We start from the raw sequence: 16,453 nt of genomic DNA on the forward strand, positions 1-16,453 counted from the left end.
AGCAGCTTCTTGTAAAGTACAGTAGACTGCTTTGTCAGTTGTTACAGTAAATACAATACTCACCTGGCCATATCTGAGAAGAACTTGAAATTTTACTGTAATTCTTTTATCTCAATATCATCACATCTCTGTAGTGTAAATAGAATGTAAATTCAAGCAAATACTTATTTACCAATTATGTGAGAAATTTCATCGCTTTCTTAACGCCGTCAGCTGGCCTTACACAAGGTAAACAAAAGTGGTTGGGTTTATTATTGTACCAAAAATATTGAGTAATTTCTTAGTGTTTCTTTTTGAAATAGAAGAAAATATTTTCGAAAATACTTAAGATCAAGTTGTCAAGGATATTCCCCAGTTGATGTATTGTATTACTTGACATATAAGGGGAATAATGGTTGATAGGAGGATGAGCTGACGTCTGACGCAATTGTTATGTATTATATTCCCAGAACTTGTTATTGTGATGGTGGCATGGCAAAGTCTAGAGTATAATAGTTACTTCACTTTTTCAGCAACAGTTAAGATAAGGGGTCTTGTGTTCTTGGAAAGGAAAATCACTGTACTTGTAGGGGGAATGTGATTATAGTCACTTAAAGGAACAATGATTTCTTGACAAAAGAGGGTATGGCTTAGAATGGGAGGAAAGTTATAGCGTATGAAATATAAAAGTCCAGATTGGCTCTTCATCGCTATTACCTATGGATATTGAGTGTAATTGTGTTGCAGTGCAAGTGTAGCATCAATGGAATGCAGTGACTGTTGAGGAACATGACTGTGCATCATATTTTATTAAAAGATATTAGATAAAATGGAAGTATATTAGGGGAAACGTGGGATTTATTGAAGTAAACTTTGGCAGAGCTGATACCTTTGTAAAAGGTTATCAGAACCTATCATAACTTCGCTTACCGTCCATAGCAGTTGAGATTTATCTTAATGTTTAATATCCTGGTTGATGATTACCTGTCACACTCTGTGAGTACTGTGAATTGGCACCAGATAATAACAGACAGGCAGTGGATTAAGTGACTGTGCACTCCTTAACACAAGATGATTTTAATGATGGTATATTTCTGTTATTATTTTAGATACTAAGTATGTTAGAAGAGGATTTTATAGTTTTTTTTATTTCTTGTGTGTTTTACCTACTTTTATAGCAATTAACTTCATATTCTCCTTGATATACATAACTCTCAATTCTGTCATCTTTTTCAACATTATTTACTATCATGAATTATAATCATTCTCTGCACCTTTAATAAATAGGATTAGATATTGGTAACTTTTAACAAAGCTAGAGCCAGGCTGTGATACAAAATTGAATGGCAGAACTACTGCTTGTAAGATGTTATTAGGAATAAACTTAGAAAAATTAGATTTTATACCCGTGAAAAGAAAAGTCTCACTTGTTTGTATAGCTTATTTTGATGTAACTTGTACTACACCTCATTGTTTTAGGATTACCAAAGTGCACATTGTTTCTTCTATCCATATAAATTATGTATGACTTGCATGTTCTGATGACACTTGATTTTATTTCAGTAAGGCAGAAAATATAGTGAACCCACAACACTGAAATCCAAAAAGCCAAAGTTCTCATGGTAACAGATTGGATTCCAGAGAAATAGATATATGATGCAAGATAAAAAACTAATTGGTAATAAAAAGATATTTGATAGAATTGCACAAACTTAAGTTCCAGCCTTACGTCTGTAAGAAGAGTTGGTTTTAGTGCACCCTAGATAGATGCCCTGAGTGATGAGAAGGTGGAAAATCCTGGTTTGGCTGGCTGTAAGTGAGTAGTTTCCCATTATTCTTGTTTGTAACTTTAAGCATTGTTTGTGTATGTGTTAATTGAGCTGATATGTTACAAGTATATTTCCTAAGGGAATTGAGAAGGGCTTTTTATCCTCTTGCTAATGAATCATTGTACTAAAATAATGATGCATGACATGTTAAATGAAATATTGTAGTTACTCATAGAATTTTTATTCCACAGACTGTTTATAATCATGGAGCGAATTAGTTACACAATGCTCACTTCTTTACTGCGTCGGCATAGTACCCTTCGTTCACTTGCTCACAGGTTACCCAACCTTGCAACTTGTAATGCACAGTCACAGGTATAACTGATATTTTGTATTGTCATGTGTTATCATTCATTCTAGATATTACATAGAAGTACTTTTCCATTTGAAGCACTATTGTTTCAGCTGACAGAGTATTCCAAAATGTGTAACTTTTTAAACTTTCTTTCTGAGTCTGACAGCAAAATGAAGACATAGATTTTAAGTCTTATTGTCAGGTATGGGTGGATTATTTATCTAATGGTCAGCATTTTTAATTGTTAACGTTTCATTTCTTATAATGGTGTTCAAAGTAACTAAATATGCACATTATAGTGATCCCTCACAACTGCAGAACACTTAACCACTTTGTCAACTTAGTTTGTCATGCTCCATTGTAGACAAATAGCATTAACTATCATGGTTCCTCTGGCTTTTGCAAAGTAACTTTCTATGTAGTTGATGCTCTAGATAGTGTATCTGGCCAAATAATGGGAATTTTAAGTATACAGGATCCAAGTGAAATAGTATCTGTTTGGTAACTGAAAATTCACATTTCATACAACTAAATGTTACAATAAAGAAGCATTAAACAGAAAATGAGGAAAAACAAAAGACTGCTTGTGGCTTTTATCACTTTGATAAAAATATGAGTTGTCATAGGTTAGTGGAGGACTCCCGTAATTTTGTACCATTTGACTGATGGTCCACAGTTACCTGGGTATGTGCTTAATAGCAGTGAATTCTTGGCCCACCTCTATCAAGGTTCAGCAACGACTTTCTTATGTACATATCATTCTTTTCTTCAGCTGTATTTTTTGAGTATTAAAAGAGAAATCTGTTATGATGTAGTGTACACAGTTGCTGATAGTTTTATTAAGTGATATCTGTTGTTTTCAGAAGCCCTTCAGGACATTTGCTCCATTAAGAAAACCTTTTATTCAGAGGACTTCACATACACTGAATGCAGCAATATGGACAAACCTCAATAAAGAGTTTACTGCAGTTACTAAGCTCCTTGAAAGGTGAGGGTGATTTCTTCCAGTACATGTTGTGTTAACTACTTGTGGCTGCCACTTGAATATGTGATATTCAAATAACCTGCAGGATTCAAATCCAGATATTTAATAAGAGTTCCTGTTCAGGCTGATGCATGAAAGTAGGGAAATGGTTAATATTTTCTAATGGTTCATGTTTTCAAGACAAAAGGTTTATATGATCTACTATCTGTTCCCTTTGACAATATTAGTTTACCCCAGTCCAGCAAAATTTGTAACTCTGCAACTGCTCATCCCCAAGATTTCCAGATTTTAAATCTCATAGTGTACTTCAGACCAGCTTTTGTACTTTTGTCTATACCTTATTTACACTTTCCTAATAATCCTCAAGGTTAATACTTTTCATACCAGTACATTCAGTACTTTGTTTTTGCCTGACTCTTGGTCTTCCTTACTTCTATTGCCATTCACTCAGCATGCATTCAGCATATTGTGGAATATTCTTAAATGATCTAAGACTATGGTATGTGGAAGAGGTTTTGCTTTTGCTTTGATATCTTATTACAGAACATGTATAGACCATTTATAGTTTATAAATATATAGGAAGTGTTGAATCTTATAGTGCATATAGTGTTTGAATTTAGAATTTTTTTTATGCAACCACAAAGACTTCCTATTGTTTCTGAAGAAAATGGTTGCTTTTCAGGTCAAGGGAAAATTATGTGTCTTATGAAATGATACCTTATGAAATTGCTATCTCTGTAACTCCCAGGGATATGTTCCTGAAATCTCAAATAGTGTCTGTTATACCATTTGATGTGCTCATTCATTTTAGACAAAAGTTATCATTCCCCAGATTCTGGTTTTTATGTTCCTTGTTTTTATAAAAGTCTTAAAGCACCACTTTTCTTTTGACAAGATCTGGAGTGCCACAGTCAGAGCAGATTGCAATGTTGCAACGCAGCCTACACACCTCAGCCTCCCAGTCCAACCAGTCCAGTCGAGGTGGGCCTAGTGGGGGAAATGCAGGTCCTCCTTCACAGGGCAGTGGTGGTGGTAGTGGAGATGGTAACAAGAATAATGACAATGATGAAAGGAAAGGCATGCTAGCTAAGGCTGCATTGTGGATGCTTACAGCATACATGTTTATTGCTATCATCTCTCTGCTTTTCCCTGGCAGTAATCAGCCAGAGGTCAGTCAGCAGATTGTATTAGATTTTTTTTTGATACATTGTTGAATATTTTTAGTTTGTTCATGAACTTAATATTGATATGCATGGTAGGACATACTTTTCTTAGAGTTTTTGAAATTGTATTATATACCTGATGATGATAGTCTTCGTATTAGCACTATAACCAAGGATTTTATTTTGACTGTGTTCGTACCTTAGATGGCACGCTATGTCTCATGGAACGAGTTTGTTCATCACATGCTTGGCAAGGGAGAGGTGGAGGAAGTGATTGTGCGGCCAGACATAGACATTGTTACCATTATTCTTCAGGAAGGTGCAGTCATCAAGGGCAAGAAGGTAAGGAAGCAGGTGTTAGTTTTGTTTGCTATGGTATGGTCCTTGCCATTAATATACTTGAAAGTTAAAAGAAGAAACTGTTATTCTTATATTGTAAGTGGCATGCCATTCTTCTTGAGGTTCTAGATATGTATATCTCTTAATGATTCTTGGCATACCTTATCCATGATGTACCATGCACCATTAGTTGGTAATGTACCATGCACCATTAGTTGGTAATGTATCATTTTTCTTGTGGTTGATGCTTTTACATACATAATTTGAGTCAGATTGTGCACATGCTCTTCTCCTTGTATTTCTCTAAAGCTGTTGAAGCCATATGGCTGGTATGTGTTCCGAAAGTCATTGTAATAGAACTACCCAATAGTATTGCTATAATAATTTGCTAAAGCTATACCTCCACTAGTCATAGTGTTGCAGTCAGCATATATGGGAATCCAAAATTTTTTTTTCACTTTCCCGTAGACATAATGATTGTTTACATTGCTCATAAATCATACAATCATATTCACAGTTTGATTGTGGAATAATAATGGTTATTCTGTAGAATTACATCTTTTATTTTGATTTTCAGGTGGATCAGCGAACCTACCACATGAACATAGTTGACCTACAGCATTTTGAGGAGCGTTTACGGGAAGCTGAAGCAAAATTAGGCATTCGAACAGATCAGGGAATACCTGTGGTATATGAAAGGAGTGGAGACACAGCAGGGAGACTTCTGGCTTCCATTATAGTTGTTGCTATTATTGTCTCACTTCTTTCAAGGAACATGAATATTAAAGGGCCACTCAGTATTGAGGGAATGGTGAGTGAATATATATATATTAAGTAATGTTTGATATTTGTGCAAGAGCTTGCAGATATGTGGATAGTAGAGGCTGTAATTTGCTTTACATTTTAATTCACCTTCATCAAAAAGCAATATTTGGACACACTTGATTGAAGCAAAATATTACTTTCAATGAAACAAGATAAATTTTCCCACAGGTCATGTAAACTTTGCTCCTGAATGCCGGAGAAATATATTCAGACTAAAATTTTAATCTCAGCTTGTGAATATTAAAAACCTGTAAAGGGTTAGTTTAACTGTGGGATAGCACATAAGCAAAGAGCTTTCTGGCACATTAGTAGAATTTCCTAGTGTTTCGGTATTCCATTGTGACATTTTTTCTTTTTACTGGTATTTGAAAATGAATTTTGGGCAAGGACATTGCTCGCAGCTAGGTAAATGGTATGAACCAGTTGGGAAAAGAGTATCTCATTGTTTGAATTAGTGTTATCCTAGGGATGCATTGATAATCCAGCACCAACAATTCTTGACCTTTCATTACTGTTGGCAAAAATGTCACTTAGTGAAGCCATATGCCAGAGTACTAATGTATCTTATAAAATGTGACTGTGAACTATTTCTTTCTTTAATTTTAACCATGTTGATGTACACTAACACTAATATTCATGTATGTATTAACACATTTTTTATATCTTTTATGTCAGACTCAGATGACTCGAGCAAAGTTCACAATCATTGACCCTCTTCTGCCCGGTTCTGGACGAGGGGTCAAGTTTTCTGATGTTGCCGGTGCAAAGGAAGCCAAACAAGAGGTTATGGAATTTGTTGATTTTTTGAAGAACCCAGATAAATATAGGGCTCTTGGAGCAAAGGTGAGCATTCATATCATTGTTTTATACAATATCTAGCATTAATAAGGTAAAATTATTTAGTACTTGTTTATTCATTTTTTCTTTAACATTGCTGTCTGTGTCATTTGTATGCTTATATTACAGAGTAGGATGTTCATGAGGTAGAGAAAGGACAAATGGGTAATTACTTTCATAGACAAGCCAATATGTAGGTTAACATGAGCAGGAAGCCCTCCTACCCTGTTGCAAATTAGCTGATATAAATTTGGAAACTTATGCGCTTGCACACCAGTAGGTTTACATGGAGATAAAGTCATGGAGACACAAATTCTGAGAGTATTTACTAGTGAAACTCTGTATAAACATGTCACTGAGAACATTAGAGTCAGAGGGGTGATACACTACATTACTAGATTATATTTATGTAGAATCAGGAAATATCATGTATGATGCTCCTGTCGGAGAAAGTGCTCATGTAGTGTTTGAATTTGTCTCTGTGGTTAGTGAGAATATGAAAAGAGGATCAGACTTATAGAGATGGTACTGTTATGATAACTGTTGAGAGTAACAATTTCTGTGAAAACATAAATCAAGAAATAGAATTTCATAGCCAGAATATAGAAGCTAGAGTTTCATGCAGGCATAAGGGTAAATTTTTTTTAGGTGTATTTGAAATTACAGTATTCTGTGTTTTACCAAAGATTTCACTCTTCATATTATCTCAAACACTGCTTAAATATCATTGCAGGTTCCTAAGGGTGCGCTTTTACTGGGCCCTCCAGGCTGTGGCAAAACACTTCTTGCCAAAGCTGTTGCCACTGAGGGCCAGGTACCATTCTTAGCAATGAATGGATCAGAGTTTACTGAGTTGATTGGTGGTCTTGGTGCTGCAAGAGTTAGGTAACACAAGATCCTTTTTTAAGCTTCTTAGTATTAAGTGGAAGGTTTTAAAAACATATGGGGTTAGCGGAAAGTTCTTAAATGTAATGAGGAGTTTTTACCGGGAGAGCAAGGCATGTATGTGAGTAATAAGTGAAGAGGGTAAGTAATTTTCTTTAAAGATAAGTCTGCATCAGGGATGTGTGATACCATTTTGGCTGTATAATGTGTTTATGGACAATGTAGTGATGGAGGTGAACACAGTTGTCTTATAATGAAAGTCAGGTCAATGGCACTCTGGGGCATGGGAGGTGATTCACTTCCTGTTTATAGTTGGCACAGCGTTGGTGGTGGACTCAAGAGAGAAGCTTTTACTGTGGAATTAGTGAATGTGTGAGAGTACATGTCAGGAGGTATGAGTGATTTGAAGTAACTGCAGGAATGCAGCTAGGTTTTGTACTGTTAGCACTTTTTTTTATATTTTCATGGCTGTGGCATCATTTAAGATTAGAGTGAGGTGTGGGGTTGCTGTGTTCTTTTGCTAAATCTTGAAACAAAATGGAATGAATCAAAGTCATTCCAGTTGTTGATAAGTATAATGCCCTTATGTCATCTGAATCAGAGAGGAATTAGAATGATAAGTCAAAATAGTGATGTTTGTAAAAGAAAGATGCTGAAAGTAAAAGAGAGAAATTAGTATCTGATCGAGATGGGTTGTTACAATGCTATAACATTTTGAATGCTGGAGAACCATTAGTTAAGAATGATTGTGTCAAATTATTCTCCTTAGCTTGAACAAGGTGTTCATACAGAATTTTCTTATTGATATGTAGAAAGGTCCCTTTTTTATCTGACTTCTTCAGATTTTATTCTATCTTTTTCAGGGACCTGTTCAAAGAGGCCAAAAAGAGGGCACCATGTATTGTGTACATAGATGAACTTGATGCAATTGGTCGAAAGCGCTCCAGTGGGCTTGGTGGCTTTGATGGTGGGTCAGGTGAATCTGAGCAAACGCTGAATCAGCTTTTGGTAGAGATGGATGGTATTGGCTCAAAGGAAGGTGTAGTGCTTCTTTCCTCAACAAACCGACTTGATATACTTGACAAAGTGAGTTATCAATTTTTATTGTATACTAGGGAAGAGCATTAGGTAGAAGTAATAGATTGGAATATTAGGTAGACACATTAGGTAGAAGTAATCAGTGGAACATTAGAAAGGAGCCACTAGACACACTGTGCCAGAGTTGCCTTTTGCCTTGAGCAAAGACTTTAGCCTTGGACCCACTTGAGGAAGTTCCTGAAGGGCACGGGCATCAGAGATATAGATAGAAGATGGATATACATTTTCAACGTAAAACCTTGTCTGTCTCTCCATACATTCTCAAAGGCAATGTCACATTTATATTCTAGTACTTTGTCTTCTCTCCTTTGGCCTTGATTTCCATCTGCAAGTGTGTGGGCATGAAATTGGCAAAGTTCCAGAAGTATTTTAAGTCCATGTTCTGAGTTTGAAGAATCTTGATGATCTGAATGAGGTGGGTCACTGATAAGACGTTGCAGGAAGCTGTTACCTGATCATGCATTCTGAGTGCCCAGTGCACCAAGAAATCTCATGTGTAAATACATTTTCTTGAGTCAAGGAAAAAATTTGGGCTTTCTCCTCCTTAGAAAGGTAAGAGCCGACCATGTTGAAGCATGGGTGGAAGAAAGACAGCACCTGGAAATGAAGTGACAGCCAAGAAGAGTAAAGAAAGAACAGCCTTCCCTCAAGATAGCTTGAGGCACACTGAGGCAAGTTGCTGATGGTCATACTGTTAGAAACCCTAGTAGTCTCAGCGACCACATGTATGATGATTTCATCCAGAGGGTGTCATATGCTTGCACCCACAATAAGCCTTTGCTGTGTTTTGCCTTTGAAAATATGTGGAGGGTAGACGTTTTAAAACAAGGAGTCTTTTGGCCTGTAAAATGGAAGGTACTTACCTTACATTTTGGCCTTCTGATGTATAAGTTATCTTAATCCTCATCATAGGAACTTATTATAATGAATAAGGAATTGCAGTTTTAGAGTTACATTTTGGCTCATTAGTCTTATTTTGACCCCATAGTAAAGTGGAACAGATGATGCCTCATATTAATATATTGGTTTCTTAATTATATGGTAATACTAAGATAAAAACTTATTGTGTGCTGTGAAGGCATTTTGTCTGTAAGGGTGAACTGGTGATAGTTATGAAAGTTTCACTTGAATCAGCTTCATGTAAAGAAAAAATTGTTATGAAGTTCTCTAATATTGTTGAAGACAGGGTTAATTTTGTGAAAAGTTGAGGATATATTTGACATATCAGGTTAGCTGAACTTTGCTCATCCCATTTAGATGACACTGGTAATAAAGGTGATAGATAGGTAGATAAGTTTATAACAAGGCTACCTGTTTGTTTTAGAGGGAGATTATATGTACCAATCACCTTTGAATTTAGAAAACTTTGAATACAGAAAGCAACACACAATACTTTTATTTGAATTGTACAACCTCAACACCCCATTTATGGGACCTGTACAGCTTCAAGGCTGTTTTCCAGTATGGAGTGGAGAATAGATGGACTCCTTTGGAGTGGAAAGTTTCTCTCTGAGACTGTGCAATTTTTTGTCCATTGACAGTGATACAGCCTTGCTAAACGTGACTTTTTACTTACTGTGTAACCTTGTGCAGATGAAATCTGGTAACACCCATACATGCTATTGAGAGAAAGATATGGATACATTGTTTAATTTTGTTATTCCATATTTTAGGCTTTATTACGACCAGGAAGATTTGACCGTCACATCTTAATGGACTTGCCAAATATGGAAGAGCGCCGTGAAATATTTGAACATCACTTGAAAGCCATTGTTCTTGAAAAACCAACATCATATTATTCTCGACGATTGGCATCTCTCACCCTGGGATTCAGTGGTGAGGACATTTTTTTTCTTTTACTTTTATCTGATATGCCATTTCTCATTGCTCAGCAAGATAGCCTGTGCAAGCTCTTACATATCACCAGCCTTTGTACATCTTCATAAACATTTCCCTTCTAATATTTATCTCATACAAATTCTTCCTACATCTATACTCTGACTTGAGAGGGTTATGTTCCCTGGAAGGCATATTGCAGCTTGATTCATCATATGTTGAGCATTGGAAATTGATCCAAAGTTGGGGGGGGGGGGTCAAGTTTGTAATAAAAAATTTCCCCAATCTAACTTTTTTTTGGATGGGCAATGACTGAAAGAAATTAGCTTACCTCCACTATACTCCACTGTGTCATGGCAATATTTAGATGGTATTTAATAGAATCGTAGTGAAAAATGTAGTGATCAGGGCATGAAGTGCTGCTTCAGTGGGATGTAGGGGAGGGTGGGTTACTGTAAGGTATAGACAGGGATACTAGGCTTATCTGTATTTTTTCCCTGTATAATCGTATTCATCACTGATTGCCATGTTACAGATATTGCAGATAACATTCATTGGAAACTAAACGAAAAATGAGGTAAAGAGGGCGTAATATAGCTGCACATGGGAGAGACGATAATAGGAGACCTGATATTCCAAGATGAGGTCCCCTGTTTTCAAGGCCTAAAAGCGTGAAAGATACAGGATGGTAAAGCATTGAGAGTTCCTGGAAGGGAGAGCATCTACACACGAGACTTTGCCATGTTAGTAGGGCTGGTGCATGGTGCTCACCACACTAGGTTTGTTTACATCACCCCTGACTTATCTGACTGGACAACGTCTGCCATATCACAGATAATACAAACTTTACATAGCCCAGGGATTTTGTGGGTGAAACACTAGAGAGGACAAAAGCTTATAATATCCTTCAGCAATCCCTTTCAGGAAATGTTGAGCAGCATTTGGCTGCCTTGAACCCTAAACCAAGTTTTCTTCATTAGTATTCCTGGCTTGCATTATTTTTCAAAATATGCCAGTCTCATCCACATTAAACACTTTTTGAGGTAGCTCTTCCTTAGTAATTTTCTTTTGATCAAATGTGTCAGTTATACCCTTGTTTCTTGCCATTAACAAACTTCTTAAGCACTTCCAATTTCATCTTCTACTTTGAGAAATTAAAATTTTATGTTACATACTGTATCACTTACTGCAGTGGCTTCCATTAATTTAACCAGACATTTTGGTGCATTATAAATGACAGCTAGATACTGTATGGGAGCAAATGAAGCCATTTCTTCATCTGTTCTTGGTGCTACCTCATTGATATAGGGAATGGTGAACATTTATGAAAAAATCTGCATTGTGGACCTATTGACCAATGTTAGTGTTGAGTTTAGGATGGAAGCTAAAGTCCATCAACGTCATAAGCAGATTTCCTTGGCCAAGGTTCCACTGAAGCCGAATCAGACTGAAGCTAAGGCTCAGTTTCAGCACAACCAGCGACACATTTTCATGATGCAGTTAACTTTAGACAAGTGAGCAAAGTGCCCTTACAAGACAGCAGGTGTGGATGTTATGTATATTAATGTATCATGAATAACAAAATAAATGTGAACATTCTTCGTTCTACAGGTGCTGATATTGCAAATGTTGTCAATGAGGCAGCACTACATGCTGCAAGATATGCAAAGAGGGTGGTGACAGCCCTTGACTTAGAATATGCTGTTGAACGAGTAGTTGGTGGCACTGAAAAGAGGTCTCAGGTAAGAATGAAAGGCAGATGTTTAGAAATTTTCTTTAGTATATGTTTGAGCGTATGTTGTAGATGACATAGAGACTGGACATATGGAAAATGTGGAAATAACAACTTTGTTCATATGTTCCTGGTGCTTCCTCATGAAGGTGGGAAAGGCATAGGTATAAGAAAAGCCCCAGTTAATGCATACAGTTGTTTGTTGACTTGGGAGTGGGTGCATGCACACATTATTACTGTTGAAGTATTATTGGGAGAACGGTTCTACCCTTATGCTGCTTAATCTCTTACCAGTGTCAGTGAAGAGAGACAAAAAAATTGAGAGTTAATATGAATAAAAGTGAGGTAATTAAGTTCATGAAAGGGGAGAGATAAGTTTGTTGGAGCATGAATTTGAATGGAAAGAACCTTGGGGATGTGGATACCTTTTTTTTTACCTCCTTTCAATTTCTTCTCTATTCCTACCAGTCATTTGCACTTTTTCCCTTTAGATACTATCCATACAGCTGCCTTTTCTCTGTCACTGATGATGTCATTGGGAAAAATCAAAAAAGAATTTCATGCAAGCCATTTCAGTAATGTGAGCTCATATGCTTGTTAGCAACAGAGATGGATCAGACTAGAGATTATTCTCCCCTAGGATGATTGGGACCCAGTATCACAAGCTTACTAAACTCTTCCATGTTTGTATGTGGTTATTTAGAATGAGCAAAGTGAGGGGGGGGAAAGAATGTGAAGTTTGGGAACAAAAATAAGTTTATATGTGTATACATATAACCCTTGCCTATGCCAGGTACCCATTTATTGATTATCTTCAAAGGAAAGAAGTTTTTTAAGTTGTGTCCCTATATTATGCATCGTTGTCTTCATGTATATCAGGTTGTGATTGAAGTTGGTATGCTCAGAAAAACCATGAATGCTAAGGCAGTCATCTCATTTTATACAGTTTGTTGCCCCATGTAATTCAAAGTAGGCTGTATTGAATCTGCATGTCATGTGCCACATCCCATTGATTATAGTTTTTTCATAAGCAAACTTCATTCATACAGATATGGTTTTTATGTTTGCCAGACTTGAAAATTATCCAAGAATGTTCACTTGAAATTCCTAAGTTAGATTTTTTGGGTTCTTTTAAATGTTTTTATCCCACAGGCACTGTCTCCAGAGGACCGCAGAGTTGTTGCCTACCATGAGTCTGGCCATGCCTTGCTTGGCTGGTTGCTGAAGCATACTGATGCTCTGCTTAAGGTTACTATTGTCCCCAGAACGAATCAAGCTCTAGGATTTGCTCAGTATATACCTAAGGATCAGAAACTGTACACTCAGGAGGAGGTAGTAGAATTACAAGTTTAACTTTTTATTTTAATGATACTGCTGTATAATACTGAACCGTTAAATTCAGGTGCATATGTTCTTGCCACAGTTGTTTAGATTACCTTGTCCTTTAATCTTGATTATGTTGGATATGGAATATTTTTAGTTTACAAAACTATTGTTATGTTTTTTTATGAGGGAATTAGTTTGAATGATACCATTTAATCAGAAACTGAGTTTTTGAAAGATACTGATGGATTTCAGTCATCATCTGCATTGTTAGTCATATTCAAAGCAGGATCGTGCATGCAGGAGCTATCCCAGATATTTTGGTTACCAACAAGCCTTACTCAATCCCTTCATGGTTTAAAACCTCATTTTCAAAATCTTCAGAATCATTCTTCACATTGCTTGTGCTCAAACTTAAGCAAACTTAAGTGAAGAAGGTTCACCAGCAAGTATGTATGAATGGAGTATTAGAATAGAGCAAATTGATTAGCTATAAATTTTGTGTTTTGAAAAAGACAATTTTGATCTTTTTACTGGATGACAGCATGTATTGCACTTTAATAGTGACATGACAACTAATTAAGGACTTAGTGAAAATCTCTTTATTCATGTATTGATGATATTTAAGAATTGTATTATTTTGAATTATTGATATTAAACAGCTACCTTGTAATATATTTAGCAGTATTGAAGAATTATGTAAAGAACTCTTCCACATAACAGCTTTGCTCAGTCATACATACACTTCATTACGTGCAACCCTGCAAAATTTTGCTTTCTATTCCTACTTATTGTAAGCTTTGGCAGAATAGCAGCTTTTTTTTGATCATTCAGTTTATTACAGTAATTTCCTACCTGAGAACTGATATTGAAATACATTATTACATAAGAAACACCCTTACTTTAGTGAAACATTGACAACATAAACCTGAAGGTAAAGTAAGCTGGATTATTCATTACAGATTTTTGAGAGGATGTGCATGGCTCTCGGTGGTCGTGTTGCAGAGTCTTTAGTGTTTAATCGAGTTACTACTGGTGCACAGAATGATCTTGAAAAAGTCACCAAAATGGCATATGCTCAGGTAACAAATCTCTCTGCTTTTGAAAAATGTGTACTTATCCTTTAGTTTGAAAAGTCTTTGCTGACATTTTATAATATTAAAAAAGAAAATTTCTCAAAGTTATGATAACTATTTTACCTGTTTTTGTAGGTAAGAACATTTGGATTCAGCGATATAGTAGGTGCAGTATCTTTTCCTGAAGAGGAATCAAGAGAGATTGGGCGGCGACCATATTCTAAGAAACTGGCAGCAAGTATAGATGAAGAAGCATCTCGGCTCATATTTGCTGCTTACAAGAAAACTGAAGAAGTTCTTTTGGCTAATATGGACAAATTAAAACTGGTTAGTGTTCATACATAGCTTGATAAAACATTTTGCAGTAGCACATAGCCTTATAATGAGCACTCATTGTAGTATTGAAATATTGGTCTACGCTACATTCTGAAATTTAATTTTAAATACTCTTAGGCAGAAGTAGGATACCTGTATTGTACGTGTGCATTGCATTGTTTGCTTGCATCTTTACGAGAATGGTGTATCTGGTGATCCGTTGGAATATCTACATCAGTTCAATAATTTTCTACCCAAGTACTGTTTAATTGGCTTCTAGACACCAGAATGGTTCAAGAAAAAACTTTGCTCTTGCATTGTTTTGCAAATATTGTAATAAGTGAGACTTTATCTTCATTTAGATTATTATATATGAACATAGCCATTGACAGTTTGCAAAATGCTTTTGTTTATAAGTAATGTTTTTAAAAGTCTTGCTGTATACATCAAAGAAAAAATTCTTGAATTTGATTGTTGCTGGATGTAAAGTCTTTTCCAGTGAGATATGGGCAAGATGTCTCTGAGACTTGCGAGTGTGATGGGTCGTGGCCAAAGCCTTAACTTTGTGCATTTATTCAGAGGTGCATGTATGAACTTTATCCACCCTGTGTAAATAGCAATCGAGTTGATAGATATCAGGACATTTATGAATGATTGTTTGAATCACTAAATTCAAATTTGGAGGCAAATCATCACTTTTGGTTCTTTTCATTTGGAAGTATTGTGTCAGCCTTTTGATTCTTGTGGCTGACTTGAATTTCAAGAAAAAGGGATGTTAAGTTATAGCTGTATTCTACTTCTTTCAAACAGTTAATATAATTCACAAATTATCTGTGAATGTCAGTAATAAGATGAACTAATGTCTGTTTTTCATGCCTATGACAAAAAGGTGGATATTTAACTATTTGGGATAGATTCATATGCTTAAGTACTAAATACTTTTTCTTATTGAAGTATTTTACTTTAAATTTTTCTTGATAAGCTTAATTTAAGGAGACAAGAATTCTCCATGTTCTGACAACCTGTTTCTTTCATTTCATTTGCCAGCTGTCAGAAGCTCTGCTGCAAAAGGAGACCCTGAACTATGACGATGTTGAAGCTATACTTGGTCCACCTCAGTATGGCCCAAAAGTAGCAATAGAGCCTTTACAGTTTGAGGGGGAAATTAATACATGGAAAGAATCTGGAAAAGGGAGTTGAGATCTTAATAAAAATTATTTTGTGTATATATTTAAAAATTATGTGGAGCACCAACAGCTAAGATCATTAGAGGTTCATCATTTACATAAGAAATGCCCCTGCTATGTTGTGCACTTCACTCAGAAACAGAAATGCTTTGTCAGTGAACACTTGGACAAATGTCTGCTGAAGGTTGAAATGTTAAGGGAACCTATTTCTCTTGTACTGAAGTGCAGAAAGGTATGTATATAAACGTTTTCATGAAACTTGGTATATTTTTTTCCAGTTCATTGTAATGTCTACAATAAATCTGGTGTATTTCAAAATGAAGAAGGAAAATAACTGTTTCCATTTCCATGAACAGATAAATTATTCCCTTTCAGCCATCAATAAACAAGAAAACTTCTCGCTGATCTTCACTTTTCCATTAACCACTTTAGAAAACTTCTTGCTGGATGTTCACTCATCCATTACACACTTTCAGCCATTTTAATGCTTGTTTTCCTGTTACTGTCCTTTTCATAGACTTGCACCTTAACCTTTTTTAGTATCTATTACTGTTTTCTGTAATACAGCTCTTCTTCAACTTGAGGTACTTCCATAATTATCAGATCATACATGTTTAAACTTATGAATGAATATGTTTGCCTAAACCAGACTGCTCATAAGGACCCTTATGAAGATTTTTGTGACTGTTTACATTGCAACCAAACACTATATGAAGAACTTTAGGAGCATGACATCACAGCAATGTGA

At 35.9% G+C, this 16,453-nt stretch overlaps 1 protein-coding gene across 4 annotated transcripts; it reads left to right on the forward strand.

Moving 5' to 3' along the window:
- Positions 1–207: 207 nt before the first annotated feature.
- Spg7 (SPG7 matrix AAA peptidase subunit, paraplegin) lies at positions 208–16,039 on the forward strand. 4 transcript variants are annotated; one of them, XM_071684443.1, is made up of 16 exons: positions 208–228; positions 1,543–1,795; positions 2,000–2,123; positions 2,967–3,091; positions 3,985–4,258; positions 4,457–4,594; positions 5,169–5,402; positions 6,092–6,259; positions 6,987–7,138; positions 8,002–8,224; positions 9,910–10,072; positions 11,684–11,814; positions 12,957–13,136; positions 14,090–14,209; positions 14,339–14,530; positions 15,566–16,039. In XM_071684443.1, exons 3-16 carry the CDS (start codon positions 2,013–2,015, stop codon positions 15,716–15,718), a joined length of 2,364 nt encoding a protein of 787 aa, XP_071540544.1. In that variant the 5' UTR covers positions 208–228; positions 1,543–1,795; positions 2,000–2,012; the 3' UTR covers positions 15,719–16,039. The 4 variants fall into 4 exon arrangements, with proteins under 4 accessions (XP_071540544.1, XP_071540543.1, XP_071540542.1 ...); XM_071684442.1 differs by having other exon boundaries at positions 212–228; positions 1,543–1,791; XM_071684441.1 differs by having other exon boundaries at positions 222–272.
- The last annotated feature ends 414 nt before the right edge of the window (positions 16,040–16,453 follow it).

Source organism: Panulirus ornatus, chromosome 38, assembly GCF_036320965.1.
Source record: "Panulirus ornatus isolate Po-2019 chromosome 38, ASM3632096v1, whole genome shotgun sequence".
Lineage (NCBI taxonomy): Eukaryota > Metazoa > Arthropoda > Malacostraca > Decapoda > Palinuridae > Panulirus > Panulirus ornatus.

Bases quoted from the DNA above. Each gene is read 5' to 3' on its own strand.
- Spg7 (XM_071684443.1), top strand. From the start codon at position 2,013: ATGGAGCGAATTAGTTACACAATGCTCACTTCTTTACTGCGTCGGCAT. The intron at 8,225-9,909 runs GTGAGTTATCAA...TCCATATTTTAG, and splicing joins GACTTGATATACTTGACAAA to GCTTTATTACGACCAGGAAG. The intron at 14,531-15,565 runs GTTAGTGTTCAT...TTCATTTGCCAG, and splicing joins ATATGGACAAATTAAAACTG to CTGTCAGAAGCTCTGCTGCA.